Source organism: Pocillopora damicornis, chromosome 1, assembly GCF_964200805.1.
Source record: "Pocillopora damicornis chromosome 1, jaPocDami1.2, whole genome shotgun sequence".
Classification (NCBI taxonomy): Eukaryota; Metazoa; Cnidaria; class Anthozoa; order Scleractinia; family Pocilloporidae; genus Pocillopora; species Pocillopora damicornis.
In genome coordinates, this window is record NC_142670.1 from 28614013 (window position 1) to 28634223 (window position 20211).

Consider the following 20211-nt stretch of genomic DNA (forward strand, 5'->3'; position numbering starts at 1 on the left):
TTCTTATTATTATTATGCGAAATTAAATTTGGTTTTATCATTAACTTGTTTGTGGGATTTCCAGTTTTTTCTTGGCATTTAATCCCATGAATTAATTGGTAAAAATTTTCAAGAACTGGAATTAATTTCAATCACTTTTTGAGGATTTAAATTGTGAACAGAAGAATTCCAAAGTGTTTTGCTCATATAGAGGTTATTTAACCTATAGAGAAATATTCATCTCATCTCTTTGTAAATAAAGTTCTTCAACAAACGGTGAATGCAAACATGTATTTCTAAATCTCCCATATCAGATGTTACATGGTAAAGTCATTTTCAGAAGAAGCTTAATTAATAATACTACCTTCGAAAAATTAAAAAGAAAATTACCTACTTTGTACTGACGTTTGTTTACTTCAACTTCAAAACAAGCATATTGGAGAAAACTTGTTTTGTTTCTATTTTTTAAAATAATTTTTATCGCAGAAATCAAGCTTGTTGTTACGAACTCACAAGGAGTAGACATTTTGACCATTACGGACGACGAAGATCGTCGTGAGTAAGAGATTAGAGACCACCCTAAATCACCGTAAATTTGTTAAATTTTCAGCGCATTTAAGAGACGCTACTCTTATTGAGTGACTAAGACAGAATTTCTCTTTACAATATCAATACAATATCAAGCAGATAAGAGATGATAATAAAGAAAAGTATAAATTGGGGAATTTTCATAAGAATTTTATGTCAGGGAGTAAGTAGAATCACTAAATGAGATCTTGGGAGTTACAGGGTTGCACACATTCTCGGGTCTGCACTAACAGCCTTCATGCAATAAAATAAGTAGCTCGAGATTTTTTAAGATAAAACAGTGTCTTGAACGCAATTTGAAGGAGCAAAATCTGAAAGCACTTCAGGGAAGGCCGTTTTAAATGTTTTTTTGGACAGACCAAACGTCAGTTTGGTAAAAGCGGTTTTCCTTTGCAAAAAGGAAAATTCAGCTTTATCGGAGCATACGTGCCTAACTAACCATACAATTGGGTGGGATAATTCTAAAATTATCACTACTAATCGGCGTTACCACCGGCGCCTTCGTTTGGAGGCTTGGCATATTAACTCCGCCCACGCTCCTTTAAATCGTGACGATGGCGGCTTGTTTCCTGACGCCTATTTACACCTCGTCAGAAAAAAGGCCGCTAATTAGTGATCCTATAAAAGGACTTCTTGTTGCAGCGTTTAGGTCACCCCCTGATGAAGGCACTAGACAGCAGTGTCGAAACGTTGGGTCTATGAATTGTAACTTCTTCGGTTACATTCATTAAATCTGCAAACCAGAGTAGCATCAAACTATGTCTGATTGTCCACCTGGTTGCCGTGTGAACTTTAATATACCTTGTAAATTTATTTGCGTCCTTTGCAAAATAACAACGTGGAGTGACCAAATTTTGCGTTGTCTGGGTAACGTGAACGACGACGGCTAGTTTTTTCAAATTCCTATTTCTAATTCAACGCTGTGTTCCATATTCAGTTTCGAGATAGTTTTGACAATGAGAAACAAACTAAATGACTTTACAGTATCGCAAGACTCATAGGTAAAATATAAGTTCATTTTTTAAACCAACGTTATCCACGGCGTCGCTGGCGTCGTTGCTTTTACTCCATATTCACGAAACGAGACCCCCCATGAAACAAAGAACACACACCATATCAGTCTTGTAATAATTTCATTGAAAATATCAACATCATTCAATAAAATAAAATTATTATTTATTATTTCAAGTAGACTACGAGCAGTCCATCAATTTTGGAGCAGTTCGTCGCGCGAGTCAAAAAATTCAGCGAAAAAAAGAAGATCGATGGTAGCGCGCCACGCGGAACTCTGTGCATAGCGTTACGTGCTCCTAGGAGTTCTACGCGACGCGCAAACATTAATTTGTTTTTTTCGCCGATTTTCTATTGACCCGCGTGACGGACTTAGCCGAAAAGGAGGGACCGCTCGTGATCAAATTCACCGTACTATAATTAGACAAATAACAAGCGAAGGAGAAGGCAATTATTTGATGACTGAACTCAGTAACACTATGGGCCCTTAGTGTTATATAGCAGCAGTAAATGCCACGTGTACATCATCAAACACTGGAAGACCCTTTTTTTCAAAATGGCGGTTGAACACCGAAACTTTTCAAAGTTCGAGTTAAGATGATTTTACCGTCACTTTCTCGAAGACATGACGTTACAAAGCCACAGAGAGATTTAAAATCTCCCTCTTAAGCCATCAGACCTTTTGGCAGCCATGCAATTTCTTATCTAACGAATTGTGGAATGTTAACCGACTTCCAATCGCTTATCCCTGGAACAAATTTCCGTCCGAATAGCTTTTTAACCCGAGAACGAAATTGCAAAGTTGCAAACTATTGCAAACTCAATTACTGATTATCACTTCTTTAAGCACAGAAAACTAACCTTTTGGTTAGCATTTAACTGATCCTGTGTTTAATCAAACTGAACAACTGAGAATTCGACAAAAACTTTATAACAGATATACACAATAGTTCAAGTCTTAAAAATAAAGTATGAAAACCTTCCTTAATTCATATTGTTGGAGTTTCGTTCAATAGTTTGATATCCTTTAACCCCTAAGAGTGACTAAATTCTAATTTCTCCCAACAGTATCGCTCTTGAATCAACCATAAATGTCACGAGAATAAAAAAAAATGATCACCAATACCAGAAATTCTCCTTGTCAGTGTTATTGGAAATTTAAGAGAACAGTGACGAGAACACAAATACTAAAGAGTGTAGAGAATTAATCTAAATTGTTTTCCCGACGCAAACCACCGTTTAACTAACGTCAGTTTACTAAGTTGTTGGATTAACAGAATAACAGAGAGAAGAAATGTACTTGCCAACCATTAGTAAATTCCAATACTTATATAGCAAGGTGAGAAGTAATATACAGTTGTTTTGGGCTAGAATGACTAAACGAAACGTGAAATAGTAGGCGACAATATCGAGAAGAATTATAAGATGCTAATATGATTTTAAGTAAGAAGCCGATCGCTAGAATACTTAGGCTGATTTCAGTGGCCATATTAAAATATTGCTTCTTCCCTTGAAAAGGATGCTGTTCATTTCAAGTCACGCATAGCTTAACATCTCACTGATAATCATTTGTAATCCTGGGTGGAGGGAAACGCTGCACGAGTAAAAAGCGTCTTGCACAAAACACCACCCAAAGTGCCGTTCAGAGCTCGAATCCAGACCTCTAGAAGCAGGCCACTGCCTCTTCAATTACTTAATACACCAACTTAAAACAAGGCTTACAGCATTTTAGTGCGAAATGAAAGAAATTTTGTGCATAAATGTAAACCCGCACCACATGAAAACCATAAAGCAAAGATGGGCTATCTTTTTTCGTAAATATGACTAATCATAACGCATTAAATCAATCGCTTCGCGATAAACTTTCATTATTGTCACCCACGGTTCCTCTGGCCGCCTCTTTTAGCAATTCTTATTTTGAAATTTGGCCCTACGAGCTCTTTATATATATATATATTTATATATATGATCACCACTTCACGTGGCGTTAATAGAATATATACAACCTCATTTGACAGAAAAATAAAACGTGTGTGTTAAGTTAAATATAAATAATTTGCCTTTTTTTCTAATAAAGTTGATGCTACGTCTTGATTTTCCAAACCTGAAAAGAAAGTGAAAATGTGGAATTATTGGAAGAGGATTTCCCTCCAGGGTAACGCGGGGCCTTCACAAGAAACTGCTCTTTGTAGAACACGCGAGGGATTAGCGCGCGATGGCAAGGCGTCCAGCAAGGTATCGACACCATATGATCACATGAACTTCAAACGTCACAATATTTCGAGTTACTGTTCGACCAATAAAGGATTGATATTTCATAAACAGAACACATGGAATAAATGTTCACTGAAGTAGAGTGAGGAAGGAGTAAGAAGAGATCAAAACAGAACAACGACGGTGGAGCTTAAAAGGATTGCAAATTGACGAACTTGAAGAAAAACCGTAAGTTAGCCCCTTCACCTTCAAAATGGTTTTATCACTCTCATGCATCAGTTACTTGATGAATCCATACTACCATTTATTTCATTTGTTTCCTTAAAAAAATGCGTTTTGAAGGGTGGTGGACATTGATTTTGTGTTAGATTACACAAGAGCGTCTTAGAGAGATCCTTTAATTTATTTTTGTCCCTTCTGTCACGATGACAAAAAATTCTGACACCCAATGAAATCTCCGTCAAGTTCAAGTACAGGCTCTCTGATCACGATTGTCTAAAGGCTCTAATTAAATCAAGCACGATGCCCTTGAAAACTAAACACATTAGGGAGATAGGAAAAGTCGAAAAGATTTTAGTTCAAACTATTTACTAGCAAAAACTTGAGACAATTGAAAAAAAAAAAAAAAAGAAAAAAAAGAAAAAAAAACTAGGACGAAGCAGTGCTTTTTCACGAACCTTTAGTCTGAATCCAAGAAGATCTGACATGACTCCAGAAAACAAAGACAGCACAACTACCCTGGTGATGTTATACAGCAAGGGGTTCATGGATAAACCAGACATCTTGAATGGGCTCTCAATTTCCTGATAAGCAAGCCAAATAACTAGTATGTTAGCACCCTTGCTTTCTAGTCACCATATTCCCACCAATAGCGTGGCACCATTTTCTGCATATAAACACACACACACAACTCACAATTCCTCCATTCGCTCTGACAAAGGGCTAACGCTCGAAACGTAAGCTTTGAAACTAAAATAGCTTTTTGTGTTTCCTGCAGTAAACACTTATGTCCAGAAATGCACGCAGTAACGAAAATGGCAGATTTTACGAAATTTCGTCACACCGAGTGAATGTTAACGGATTTGAGGATTGTTGCGAATTTCAGTTAAATTCGTCAAAGCGAAATCAGCTTGGCAAACTGACGATTTTGAAAAATTCTAGTCAAATTCGTCAGAGCAAATCATCTTGGCGGATTTGACAATTTTGACGAATTTTCGCCATTTTCACTACTTTATGCATTTCTGGACATACCTCGCAGTAAAAGTTCTCTAAAAGATCGAAGTTAACACAAAAAAAACTGCCTCAAACGCCTACTCGTTGGATCCTTGCATCGAGCAATGAAGCAATTTTCAAATGAGTGTCGATGGTAATCTGGGATTGCATTTGATTTGCTTCACTTCGCTTCGTGTTTTATTCATAAAACTCGCGCCTCTTTCTCATTAAGTTCTACGCTTCAAACAGCTTCCAAACAAGCTCCTTCTGTCTCTCGGTCTAATAGACACAAAATACAGTATTACCTTTAGTAGTTTCGAGGCCAACTTAAGCACATGGTTAGCTATTGTCAGATCGTCTTTTTTATGAGGAGCTTTTTCCATTTGAAGGTAAAGATTAATCTAAAGAGTATAGACACACAAAAAAAGGGAGAAACGAGTAGTAACTAACAATTTCTCAATCCAGTAATGTTTAAAATTCGCCAAATTCACCAGCGGTGCAAAGAGTTTCTTAATTTCCGACAATATACCGACATATGTTCACTAGCTATTCCATTAAATGAGTGATTTACGAAACTAACAAAAATGCAAAAATTCTGGAATAACTTTGGGAAATACTATGGCAAAATATCTTCGTTTATCTTAAACCGCAGGAATAACAAATCTTCGACTTTATTACACCACTTCTTATCTTTTCTGATCCAAGCAGTATGCAGGACAAGTGTTACAAAAGTAATAGCCTCGCTAACCATAAAGAGTCTCTGCGACACCGTAAAAAAAGCTGTCTCCAATCACTTAATGAGCTCAAAATTTACCATCTTTATTATTCTTTATACGAACACTTTTAAATAATTTACTCACCTGCTCCGTTAGTAGTCCCGAAGTGTTCGTAAATTTACTGTTGATCTTGGATCCTAACGTCATGAACCGCAGAACATAGACAGATAAAACAAGGCACCTTAAAGCAAAACAAGTAAACAACCAGGTACGATCAGTAGCAATTTGGTTAAGTAACGAAGTCTTCACTTGGTTAAACACATTAAATGTAAGTTGTTAAATGACTAAGGAAAGGCCCCGCGAAACGGGGACCCGATTCGATGATCGTGATCACGAGTTTATCACGAGTACGATTTCTTATCGAACTGGACGACCAGAAGTCCTGTTACCAATTGACTACAGTCATTACAGTTTCCTAGAAAAGCAAATGATAAAGTTGAGGATAATATTTCCAAGAGACTACAAATTGCACTTGTCGTATAGGCTCGTGCAATTCGGATTCGTTGAAAAATTTACAAGTGCTTATTACGCCAAATTGCAAGAGAAACACGTTATTACTTGTTAATAATGTACATCAAAAACATCACAGAGAGTCAAGACAGACGACATTTTGAAAGCCTGTACGCTTTTTGTAATTTGCACCCGTGTTACAACTTTGCACTCGTGTTACATCAGAATGCACTCGTTTTCAGCCAATCAAAAGCGCGTGATAAGATAATTATAAAGATACCTCGGTCATTTGTGGCTTTCTAGGACACACTGTTTTGACTGACTAACAGACAGACACACGGACAGACGGAATGACTGTCTAATCGACTGATAAACAAATACATAACTGATAGGATTTACGAATGATTAATGTGATGACTAGCTGTGAAGTTTAGCAGATTAACTTCTGACTAGTTGATTAATTCAATAGATACAAAAAAAGGTATAAACCGATAAATATTGTTTGATTAGCTCCAATGATACAAATGCTGTTTATTGACTAGGATTTCCATCAAATGGCAGATGAATGAGGGGATGGACCGAGCGATCGATGGAAGAAATTGGCTGACTGATCGCTCGAATGATAACCCAGTAACACATTTATAAATCAACTCTCTCATGAACCACCGACTGGATTGACTGATTGTTTGCTGGTCTGAATGATTCACATATTTATTAATTTACAACTACCTCTGATCACTTACCATATTGACACCTCCCAGTTAAATAATATCGACAGAAACCTCTCTTTTTCATTTCCCTTTATAAGCTGCCAAGAGAAAAGAATTTTAATAACGTTTTGGCAGGCACAGGAACAAATTCCAATGAACACAAGGTGTACATGTATCTAACTTTAAAGTTTTAATATTTCAAGACAGGAAGGACGTGGCTCTGACTCACCTGTACACACATGAGAATTACTAGAACCATGCCCAGTATAAAGGATGATGAGACAATCATGTCAACAGATCTCTGAGGACCTCGTCTCTGAATTCAAAGAAAATTATTACATGTTTATAATGGACATGAAAAAACATCACAGAAAGTCAAGACAGATGAAATTTTGAAAGCGTGTGCGCGCCATTTGAAGTTTGCACTCGTGTTACATGAGAATGCACTCGTTTTCAGCCAATCAGAAGCGCGTAATTTTTTCATGTAGATTATTGACGCAGCTTAACCGTTACAGAGTGTTAGCTAACCTTTAACAGGGATCTTAGCGACAGCCAGGTCTTTATGTTCCGTACTTTGTGGAGACGAAAGTGAGGGAGCCCCGCACGGCGAGACTTCCGCGACGATGTTAGCCATCCAAATAACTTTGCGTATAGACATCGCTGAAATCATTTTACGAAACAGCATTGTCAGAATAAAACCCAAATGATATAGACAGGGAAATGCACAAAATATTTACTTCTTTCAGGACCGAGTGCAAAAATCTACCATCTTTCCTATTCTAATTTATGTCCAGACAAGGCACTTACGAATTACTTATCCTGAAAGCATGCAACAAGTTCGCCATCTGAGAGCATAATAGCCGACGGGCACGCCCTTATTATTAGTTCTTCGGCACCAGTCTTTCTTCGCAAGTATGGGGCCTTAAGAAACGCGAACCGGTGAGAGGTTTAGAACGAGTCTAGCACTCATTAGTGCCAGACTCTTAGCAAACCTCTCTCCGACTTGTCCCAAATCTTGAGCGCTAACAATGAAGGTCTGGTCCCAAGCTAAAGGTATAACATATGCCCAGACTCCGTAACAGGCTCTCTGTAGATCTACTGATAGACCATCCAAACACTGTGATGAAATGAATTGGCTGGCGTTCGAACCCAGAATATTTTTTTAATCCATTTGCAGACCCATCTTAAACTTGGCGCGCATCTTTTCTGCTCTGCCCCCTCAGAGCAACTTAACCCTTTAACCCCTAAGAGTGACAAGCATCTAATTTCTCCCTACAATATCAGCCCTGAATCACACATTAAGGCCATGAGAATGACGGAAATGATCACCAACAAAAGAAGCTTTTGATCAGTAAAACAAATTCTCCTTGTCAGCATCTCAGGAAATGTATAAAGAACAGAAAGGAGAATATGCATATTGACATCAGGGTGTTAAGGGTTAATACTTTTAAGGGAAAAAAGGAAATGTAGTACAATTTAAAGTGAATGAAAGTGATCCTCGCAGTAATATGCACTACTTAGGCAGTAGTGAAAATAAGGCCTGAAAAAAAAAAAATTCAGGCCTGTACGGGATTTGAACCCATGACCTCTGCGATACCGGTGCAGCGCTCTACCAACTGAGCTAACAAGCCAACTGGGAGCTGGTCATGAAGTTGGTTCTAAATAAACCCGTGAAGTGATGAATAAATGGTTAAGAATATATGAAAGTCATATATTTGAACTGCGGATAAAGACGTGAATGAAAGTGATCCTCGCAGTAATATGCACTACTTAGGCAGTAGTGAAAATAAGGCCTGAAAAAAAAAAATCAGGATCACTTTCATTCACGTCTTTATCCGCAGTTCAAATATATGACTTTCATATATTCTTAACCATTTATTCATCACTTCACGGGTTTATTTAGAACCAACTTCATGACCAGCTCCCAGTTGGCTTGTTAGCTCAGTTGGTAGAGCGCTGCACCGGTATCGCAGAGGTCATGGGTTCAAATCCCGTACAGGCCTGAATTTTTTTTCAGGCCTTATTTTCACTACTGCCTAAGTAGTGCATATTACTGCGAGGATCACTTTCATTCACGTCTTTATCCGCAGTTCAAATATATGACTTTCATATATTCTTAACCACAATTTAAAGTGTTGGAAATCTTTCACCGCACACTCGTTTCGCTCACCTCTCTGTAGGATTTTTCTGCGACGCACAGCAGAAAGAAGAAGGAGAAACTCAAGAAGAACCTCTCCAGCATGCTAATAACAACAATGACACGTGACCTTCGAGACAGAAGGTATAAAAATATTAAGAAACGTTAGTTCTGAGAGAATTTCAAAGCTTTGTAGCATAAAAAGTGGAAAATACGTAAAAGAACTTTACATACCATGATGAATATCCAAACATTTTACACAAGAGATCTTCACTGTTGCTAATCAAAAGGTCTCCAATAGTTCCCTTCAGACAAGGAAAAAGAAAATTAGTTGGTAATTCACAGCGGTATGATTTAACAGTTTATCTGACTAAAAAATAAATAAATAGACAAATAAATAAATAAAATCAATAGAAATTCTGATGGATGCAAAAATGAAAAAAGGAAACGGTTCACTGACATATATAACTGGCTGATTGCCCTCCCAAACGACTGAGATAGGCTGTTTGTCTAACTGACTGATTGACAGACTTACTGACACTGACTGACTGGTTGACTGTCTATCTCGCTAAAAAGAGATCTAGTTAAGTGACTGTCTGGCTAATTAAGTGTTTATTAACATAGTAATAAGCAAGTTATCATATGACCATAGCTCTTTCCTTTTTCTTCTTCACTTCTCTTGGCTTAGTACCAATCTCGCACAAGGATCTTTATCTAATGTTTTACAGTAAAAACACGAATGGGGCTGTATGGGTCATATTTAAAACGTGAGTATATTAGGACTGTGAATTTGTGACTATAGCATGCACATGAGTTAAAATCTTTTCGTTTGCTTTTTGTCTCCATTATTGGTGTAAATATTTATCGTTGCGTTTTTTGTCTTGGATTAGTTTTTTCTTGTCTCTTGGCTGTTGATTATTTTTTTGGTTCACCCGTATTTCCTAATTTGCGACTCATTATACGTCATCGTGTCTCGTCAATTTAATTTGTCCTATTGAGGACAAACTAGCTGAGGGTCTGACAAATTGACTGAACAACTGTCAATCTGTCTAAATGATTCCCAGTGACTTGTCTGTGAAGGTACCGTACACCAAGTGGACAAAGTAACACTGAACTATAACTGTACTGTAACAATTCATGACAGTAGACTCACTGTTGTGTTGTAGAGACGGAAAAGGAGAGGAATAAATGCAAGGGTCATAGAGACAACAACAGAAAACTGCACATAACCCGTGTGGCTTTTATGAGAGTCCTACAAAGAAGAAAACAATCAAAGTACAATTTAAATTTTCAATAAAATCTTTTAATGACCAGGATGCCGGATTCTGCTGAAGCACCATACAGACGTTACGTTCCAAACCTCCCCATAACAACATAAATGTACAGCCAACAGTAACTGGAAAATACAAATCGTACACTGTAATAACCAGCCATATCTAAAGATGTTTGGAAGAGATTGACCCAAATATTTCCTCATTTAACCCTTTAACTCCCAGGATCTGATTTTTAATTCTTCCCTCTAGCTGCTATACATTTCCTTGTAAATTAGTTGCAAGAATTTGGTGTTAGATCAAGATAACAACTTTCACCTGATACATTTGAGTATTCTCATTACCTGTTTGCTGGATAGTTCATGGATATTGTAAGGGGAAGTTACTTATAAATCACTTCTGGGAGTTGAAGGGTTCATCACGACAGATCAGTTCTAAATAAACGGGGAAGAGGGACAATCAATGGCTAGGATTTCGTGGCAAATCAAGAAGTATAACAGCTGTCTACACGTGATACGAAATGAAACAACTAAAATGTAAAAAAAGAAAAAAATGTGACTTACCACTTTATTAGCAATGGCAGCACTAATCTCCATGAGTGTCAACTGGGCTTTTTTGCATTGATTTCCTTCCCAAATAGAAACCATAACTAGCAAAAAAATGACAAGATTAACACTCCAAACCCTTACATCAGCATGTACATTCTCCATACTGTTCTATACATTTCCTAAGCTGCTGACAAGGAGAACTTGTTTAACAATCAGGAGCATCTTTAGTTGGTGATCAGTTGTTAATTCTTGTGACCTTAATATGTGTGATTCAGGTGTGATTTTGTAAGGAGAAATTAGATTATAGTCACTCTTAATGTGTTAATGGTTAGTATACATGTTAAATTGTTTACCACATGTACAAGTACATGTACGTACAGTAAAGATATGCAATGCGGTAGTCAAAATATGAGGTTATCATGAAAACAGCAACTACATGTAAGTCACAAGGACAAGACTACAAAGACTTTGTAGGCATATTTCTGTGTGATATGGATTATTATCCGTGATTCTTGATAGTTTTGAGTAATGAGGATCGAGTTTCAAGTCAAGACTGTCAAGACTTAGTTTTGAGCAGCACTGTAGTAACAGGAAAGGAAAGGTTGATGAAGATGCCAAATATTCAATATGTCTGTCTTTCAGGAAGTGAGGTTATTTTAACATTGAGTTCTTATCACTTCTGTTGGATTCTTTCCTCTCTTAATTCCTTTTCCCTTCAAAAAAATTGCTCTACTGGCTACAGTATAAGAAAAGATGTAGGTGTACTTACCCTTCTCTGCAGTGGGTGGGGGTGTTGGGCTGGTTTGCATTCCTGGAGATCCATTACCCTTTGATGTATATAATATACATTAGTATATCATTTATTAGCATAATTATACTAAAACCATTGGTAGTGTTAAAGGAACCCTCTGATTGGCTACTCAAACTCCAAGTATCCTTTGTAATTCACCTCCAAGCAACAACAACACTGTTGTAATCATTGCAGGAATAAATGGGTTATGATCATCTCTTCATGTTATATTATCTCACTGTTTTAGTATATATTAAAAAAAAAACTGATCACCTCAGCATTGGTGGCTAGCAGTGTATAATACCTTGATGCTTTGCAACTTGGTATATTTCCTCTACTAGCCATCCCCACTTTGATGAATAGCTATTAAAGAGTGTTAAAATACATTGCAGCTTTGCAAGAATAGTCCAATTTTAGGAACTGGGCCCACAGTGTACATGAACTGAACACAGATCTTTAATCACTATGTTAAACTAAATTTTTACAAGGGGCTATAACCCTTGAATCTAGCTGATTAGACATTTCAACGAAGGAATATCTTGTTTAATGAAAGTCAAGTATTTCTGAAACACAGTTTGCATTTTTAGACTCAAGCTGAAGGGACTTGCTAGAAAGAACTTTCTTGCTGAAAAAATAAAGTAATTCCAACAAAAATTGAATCAGTAAAATTTCTACGAACCTGTTTATCCCAAGCGAAGGGATCCTCACTATTACTGTCCATTTCAACATCAGACACATCACTTTCTGTGGTTGACGAGGTTGTCTCTCCACTTTCACTCAGTTCTTCTTCTGTTTTATCATTGTCATTGTCTTTTGAGTTGTAATGATTTGAATTCTCCACAGTTTCTATGTTATCCTTGACGTTAAAGTCTGGGAACAAATGAAATATTCAAAATTAGTCTGTCTGGTAACAACATGTCTCCTTGTTGAAAAAAAAATTGTCACCATTTGCAGACTCTTTTTGCCTTGCCAGTAGCAATCCAAATGTATGAAAGAAGCTGTAAATGCAATGTGTACTATACAGCAGCAATCTGAGTGATCAGGGTAAAGAGAGTTCTGAAACTCCTGTGATAAATTTTGACTAGAGAAACTTTTACAGGGAATCTGACAAGCTGAGAGACATTTTAATCAGCAATTAAGCCTAGTTATAGAAAGTCGACAAATTCTGTCCATTTTCCCCAACTTCTTATGAGACAGTGTGACTTTTAACTGAGAAGAGCACAAAATAAAAACAAAGCAAAAAGATTTCACAAAATAATGTATACTGTTATATACCAGGTGACAAGTTTGTAGACTTCCTCTGTCGTATTCCATTAGTAACAATGCCATCGTGTGCCATTCCATTTTCTTGTGTGCTGCTCTTTCTCTTCTGTCTGGCAGCTCTTCGTCTAAATATAAATAACTACTTTTAGAAAACATCAAAAAGACAGAGGAAGTTGGGAAGTGCAAATTGCTAAGAATGAAAGGATTGACTTCTTTACTTTGAATATCGTAAACAAATATATGCAAATGACTGTTAGTATCTTCATGTGAGGACAAGTAAGAATCTTGGATAGAAAAAATGTCAAAATCTTATGCAATTGAAACAAGGACTCCAGCCGATAATGCAAATCACTAGTTGACTATGCTAATATTGACAAAAAAAATATTGTTCCTAGATTACATAAGGATAATTAATTCTTTGAAAATAAAATTTTTAAACTAACACTTTAAACGCATTTGAGCACTTTTCAAGACCATTGAAATACCAATAACTTGGTAACTAACCAACCAAAAATACTAACTACCAATAACTTGGTTTTGTATTTTGTTTAAAACAGGAGTTCTTAGCTTCTCCACAAAGGTCCAGGAGAGAGACCCTTAGGGTTAACCCTTTTAACTGCACAAGTGATTTAAACATGTTACTTCTCCTTATAATATCCAGACATAATTCTGCAAACAGTTAATGAGAATACTCAAACTAATCAGGTAGAGGTTATTACCTTGATCTAATACCAAGTTCTTGAAACTAATTTATAAGGAAATATGTACCAGCTAGAGAGGAGAATTAACAATGAATAAATCATATCTGGGGAGTTAGAGTGTTCAGTGGTTAATGAAGGAAACAGATTCAAAGGTCACAGGAGCTTTTTTTTAATAAGGTCTACTCCAGCATTTGTGTCCCTTGCACAGAAGTGTCCCATGAGGGAGATTCTACAACAATTATTCTTCAAAACCAAATTTTTTTCATACCTCCTATTAAGACTTTTAGCCTTCCTTCTTTGAGATGAGCTTGAATAGTCAGTTGACACCATGTACATGTAGAGCACACCCAGCAAAACCATGATCTACAAAAAAGATCTTTTCTTCATTTAAACATACCTTTTTTTTTTCTTTGGAAGTTTGCACGACCCTGTCAAGGTTTTTGGTTAGCCTATTCCAAGTATTCAGTGAGTAAAATGAATGGTAAACCATCCAATGGTGGTAGAGTATTGAAGAAAATGAGGGAAGTTTGGTTCATTTATTTTGTTCCACTATTACTATTGTGCTGTTCAGTCATTGGCTCTGTTTTATAAACTGAATGCCTGGCTATGACAGGGTTAATGCGTACACTATGGTTCACTTTTTAGGGGGTTGAGAAAATTTTTTAAGCCTGTGTAATTTAGTTCTAGTTTTTCTTGTATTCACTGTAATGATCTAGAACAAAGGAAAATAAAATTTGAACTGCTTTAATAAATTATGATCCAAGAATAAACCTGAACCCCTTATCAGATTTTTAAGGATTTGACAATGACAAATATGCGATGAATTTGACAGAATTTTCCTGTATGTTTAAAAATCCCATCACTAATGGGATAGTTAAATTTGCTCCAACCATCTGTACCAAATGCAACAAGACCTAACGATTTAAAACATAATTCAGGCTAAGTTAGGTGTTATTGAATTAAGCAAAACTTCTTACCAGAGCTGGTCCACATGCTTCTGACCAAGTGACGACCTAAAGGGAAAAATGACACAGTCATGAGGTAGTCAAAGCAACACAAGCTTCATTAAAGCAATAGACTGCATTTTCCGTCAGTTTACCAGCATAATAAGCCATGCAGGACATTGGGAGTTTGGAAATCACTTGCCTCTGGCTCACAATTTCTAAAGGCAAAATTGTGAAGTTTAATTTATCTGAATAGTATATCTGAGCTCTGAGCACAATCCACATACCTTCCAATGTGATTCCCATTTTCTTAAGTAAACAAATAGCACCAAAACTTCACAAAAATAAAGAAATAGAAACAGGAACCATAGCTTAGGGGATAACTGTTGCGTCCACCTATAAAAACAAAAACAAAATCAGTTCAGTTATGAACCCTGTACATCCTAACATTAGTATGCTTGTTCTTCATAATGTTCTTCTCAAATTTCTTAAGGGGCTGCCAATGAGAATTTATTTAACAATCAAGAGCTTCTTGTCCTTACTGTTGAGACCTTAATATCTGATTCAAGGGCAATATTATAGAGAGAAATTAGATGCTAGTCAGTCTCTTAAGGTTAACTAAGTAAGGTGGAGCTCTAGTTTGTGCCAGTGCTGTGCATATGTGCCTCCATTTCCTTGTCCTCCAAAGCAGATTTCAGTTCCTCAGCTGTCACCAACAAAGGATGGCTTTTCTGCTTTTCTGCATAATTCTTTGTGACCTGTTAACCCTTTAACTCCCAGATCAAATTTGAAATTCTCCTTACTGTCAACCATACAATTCTTATAACGTTTGTTTAGAGAATTTAGCATTGGATCAACTAATTATTCCTAAATTGATATTTTACTTTATTCTCATCGCTCATCTGGTTGATATTGTATTGATATTGTAAGGAGAAATTCTGTCTTGGTCACTCATGGGAGTTAAAGGGTTAAAGGAAGTCTCTACTACTAGAACAAGTTACCACAAACCCTGTGATCCCTAAGAGTGACTAGCATCTAATTTCTCCTTAACATATCAGTCCTGAATTAAACATTAAGGTCATGAGAATAAAGGAAATGATCAGACCATCTGAAGAAGCTCTTGACTATTAGGTAGATTGGAGAATATGCATACTGATGTTAGGGTGTAATGGGATAAACTGAAAAAATTTCTCCTAACTTACAAGAAGTTCCTTCAATCAGTACAAATGGGCAACAAGCACCAAATGTAACAAATACTGGTAACAAATATGAGCAATATTGATGTTTGAATTTATCACTAACTGCCTTATAGCAAGGTTTCCAAAATGTTTCATAGTGGTGTAATGGACTCTCCAAAATTACATAACTGTGAAATGTTCATTAAGCTGCCAAAAGGTAATTATTTTGACCAGAGTAACCAGCAACACATCATCAAGTAGCTGGCAGAACTCTGGTGGTAGCCAGTTTGGTTTGGAACCCCTGTATAGGCTCACATGACCTTATACAGTTTCCACTATACTATATTAAGTTAAACATGAAACAATTATAGCTCTTTTGATCACAAGAGTCCTACAGCAATCATGAAGATAGCAGTGGCAACTGTGAAATTTCACAGAGTCCTACATGGCAGAAAGCACAAAATTTCAATTTCAGCAGCTATCAAGGTTTCCTTACCATGATCGGAAAAATGGAAACAGAAGAACTCTACACACTCCTTTCTGTGTGACAGCAAACCAACTATGAACTGGCTTTGTCTTGGGAAATGTTGAACCTAAGCAATTATTGCAATGGTGAAGAATAAAATTTCAGTGACATGCTAATAGTTTATGACATCTTTGTCCACTCAATATAGAAAATGAGTCAATGCATAGCCCTCCATGCATGTACGTGGCTGTACAGGGTCATATTATAAAATTAAAGTGAGTATAAGGACTAGGAATTTGTAATTTTTTTGTTTACTTCTTTTTTTCCATTATTAGTGTAAATACTCATCATTGCATTTCTGTATTTGATTATTTTTTCACTTCTCTTTTGGCCCTTTAGTTTTTCATCCCTTTTCCTAATTTGTGAATCATAATACATAATTGTCTCTTGTCCATAGTGATTTGTTAGTTACTGAAGTTATGAAGTATTCATTCAAGTCTGTTCATGGAGTCATGTTTACATTTGTACACTCCCTAACAACAAATTTTATTGATCAGAACCAATTAAGCTCAGACACAAGTGATGGCAAACAGAAATAACAAACCCAATAGTAAAAAGACAAAATTTACAACATTCATGATAAATTCTACACTTAACACTCTTGATATACATGTACATACCAATAACTAAATCAACATCTATCAATTCAGGTTTTAAACCGCCAGGCTTCTTAGGAACATGAATAAAGGTACCCTGTTGGTAAGAAAAACCATGAATGACAGGAAAAGTCAAGCAGAGTAGCTGGGCAAAAATGTTAAATTTTCATGGTAATTATTTTTGCCCCAAATAGCCTCGTTAGATAACCCTGAATTAAGGTTAGTCAGCTTACTTCAGTGAGTGAGACAAGAAGCCATCACTGCTGAGTTAATTATTGATTGATTAAGTTAGCAACCCTTCCACTACCAGCACCTGTTTGTTCAAAGCTGGGTAAAGATAACCCAGGGTTAGAGTGAAATCTGATTTCAGTTCTAAAAGCTGTAAAAGAACTAACAGTTCTTTTTGTCTACAATATGATGATTGGATGCTCTAAGACAAATAGACAAAATTATCCAAAAAACGATTTTGAAAAAAGAACTTAAAAAAATGCAGATTAACATTTAACCCTGGACTATTGCTACAGCCTTTGAACTAGGCCCAGGAATGACCAACACAGTATTTCACCTTACAATATTAGTACAATGTCAAGCAAACAGGTGATGAAAATATTGAAAAATATGAACTAGGAGATTGTTCGTTGAACCAATACCAAATTCTCCAAACTATTATCCTAAGAGTTGTATGACAGACAATAAGGGGAGTTTTCATTGAAATATTAGGAGTGAAAAGGTTAACAGGTTTATTTACCGTCTCCTGCTCTTGTACTTCAAATGTTCTTTCCCATGAAGCTTTATCATATTTTCCGAGCTAAAAATACATAGAAAACCATACTTCAAAACAAGCAAGTAAAAATGAAAAACAAAGATGGGAAAGGAAGGCTAAGACAATCCTAATTTGAATCATTAACAGAAATATTGATGGATAAGGAGGAAATAAAATTTCAAATGCAAGTGTGAGTCAAAACCCATGAACATGTAACTGTATCTGTGTAAATAAAATCATTTTATGAGCTGATCACTAATAAAAAAACTTCAAACAATTATTCTCGACTGTTGCATTAAAGACTTACATTACCCAAAGAGTGTTTACCTACATTATAATTATTTCATCAGCTTTTAAGGTTACTGACATCTCAAGTAAATTGTGCACTCTAATCTAATTTACTTCTTTTAATTTCATTGTGAATAGTTAATTAAAACCTTCAGGCCACAGTATGTCAGCCGATAATGTCAAGCCCTGGGATATTGTGTGATGTTCAAAAGCTGAATATTTGGCTGAGAAGCAAAGCTACAAGGGCAAAAGTGAAATTTTGCATCAAAACTGTCAGGGAGGATTAAATACACCATGTGATGTAAAGAAACTGATAGAATTGTGCAACAATTAATGGGTGGGTTTTAATTTCAAAATATAAAATCTAAAAAAAAGGCAACCGAATAATTCTGATTCTGAGTGTTATATGGATAAATTACAGTGCTGATATAGCAAAATTACATGTAGATGACACAACACATGTAGCAAAATTATCCTTTCCACCATGTTGCGTTTTGTCATAATACTAAATTCACCAGGCTTACAGAAATTGGTTGAACTCAAATTGTAATTAACTAAGAACATGATTTAATATTCTGCTTTGAGGTTTTGAAAAAATGGTGTTTACATTTTATTGTGGGCAAATTTATGGAATAGAAAAATTTTTTTATATAGAAATTAATTCAAATTTGGTGACCAAATTTCCAATTTTTTTAGAAATGGAAAAAAATCTGCTAGACATTAATAGCAGCCATTGAATCAGAGAGACAAACTCGGGAAACAAATGAGTAAACAAATAAAAAATTTGTAACAGTCACAGATGTCTTAAACAGCATGGTTGGTGTCATTCTGTCTCCAGTGACCAACTTTAATTATGCAGTTACTTAGAAAACCACAGCTTTCATCAGACTTAATCTTATTTAACCAATACCTTCACACTGGCTGTATTGGTAAACAATTGCTGCTAATCTCTGTGTAATCAAACATCCAGATGCCGGTTTAGCAAAATAATATTCATAAAAAAAAACCCTTTCGAAATTCAGATTTTTTAAAAATTTCTCCCAATGAAATCTTACCAAAATATGGCTAACTTAAAAAGTTTTTTTCGCCCGACGAACAAAGTTATTACCAAGAAATTAGCATGAACGTCTTCCCAAGAAAATCAATGATTGAAACATAGACAAAACAATTTAACCAATCAGGATGTGGAGATGCTCACAGTCCACTATTCTTAGATAATAAACACAGCTGAAAAATTGACTACGTACCGTATTGACCGACATTTACCGTCGCAAATAAAACCAAACTCAAAGGGGGCAAAGCGGGAGGCGATTTAAATAATTTTAGGTTTAAAACTGCAGAAGCTTAGCTCAATATTAACCAATTGATTTGAGCCTGAATATTGATTTAAAGGTAAACCTCGATTCCTTAACCTCGATGACGTTTTTGAATCCAAAAGGAATGGAATTTAAATTTAGGGAAAATATCCGATAGGGAGCAGTGAAATTGGCCAAGTACACATCACGGAGAAACGATCGGCGCTTTTCGTCGCGCCTTTAGAGTTTCTCAAGTGCTTTATGCAAATCACACAAAGTTGAAATAAACACACTTATTGCTTGGACCGAATTCAGCTGTTTAGAAAAGAAAAAAAGAATATTTCGTTTCAGAATCCAACATAGATAAGCTTACACTCAAGCATAGAATGGAGAGTACTTCACCCAAGATTGAAAATATTTCAAAATTGAATCTATTTCGCATACAGTAACCGAAAAATTTAAGAATTGCGCGCAGTGTAAATAACACAAAGGAAACTTAATAATTCCCTTCAGAATTTTCTTTTTCTGTTCATGTATCAAGAAGAATCTTACCTTTTGCTGAAACCAGGAAATGCTCTGATCAAAAGCCATTCAACTCTCGAATGGCCGAGAGAAGTTTGCCGGTCTCACAATGTCAAAACTACGGCTGATGTTGTGTGCCTCAAGATACGCGTGTCAAAATGGGATATCGCTCGAAGAAACAAGTCCCTGAAGGCAGATACGTTGAAATTGACGTTGAGATAGAACAGTTCTAAGTGGGCAGGCGTCACAAACAGCACAGATATATAGTTTGAGCCTAATAAATTTTGTTGCCGCAGTTTAGTGCTATGAACTGTTTTTACGCTCCGCGGAGCTCCGCGCAACTCTTTGATTTGTCGCGGGCTCAATGGAAACTTATAGTAGAACCCAGGGCACACTCAAATTTTCATTTCCTTTAACACCCGCAAATCGCGTAATCGACTCGCTCTGAG

At 36.2% G+C, this 20211-nt stretch overlaps 1 protein-coding gene across 1 annotated transcript; it reads right to left on the bottom strand.

The window, feature by feature from the left end:
- Positions 1 to 1685: 1685 nt before the first annotated feature.
- On the bottom strand, positions 1686 to 20114 carry LOC113671918 (protein PHTF2). Its single transcript, XM_027188180.2, has 21 exons — positions 19793 to 20114; positions 17643 to 17702; positions 16919 to 16991; positions 16269 to 16365; positions 14882 to 14990; positions 14628 to 14663; positions 13919 to 14013; positions 12962 to 13074; positions 12366 to 12556; positions 11666 to 11723; positions 10912 to 10997; positions 10231 to 10329; positions 9312 to 9382; positions 9111 to 9207; positions 7469 to 7600; positions 7170 to 7256; positions 6974 to 7038; positions 5865 to 5961; positions 5310 to 5405; positions 4470 to 4595; positions 1686 to 3682 (listed from the first exon to the last, which is right to left on the bottom strand). The coding sequence occupies exons 1-21, from the start codon at positions 19829 to 19831 to the stop codon at positions 3662 to 3664; spliced, it is 1848 nt and encodes a 615-aa protein (XP_027043981.2). The 5' UTR covers positions 19832 to 20114; the 3' UTR covers positions 1686 to 3661.
- Positions 20115 to 20211: the final 97 nt, after the last annotated feature.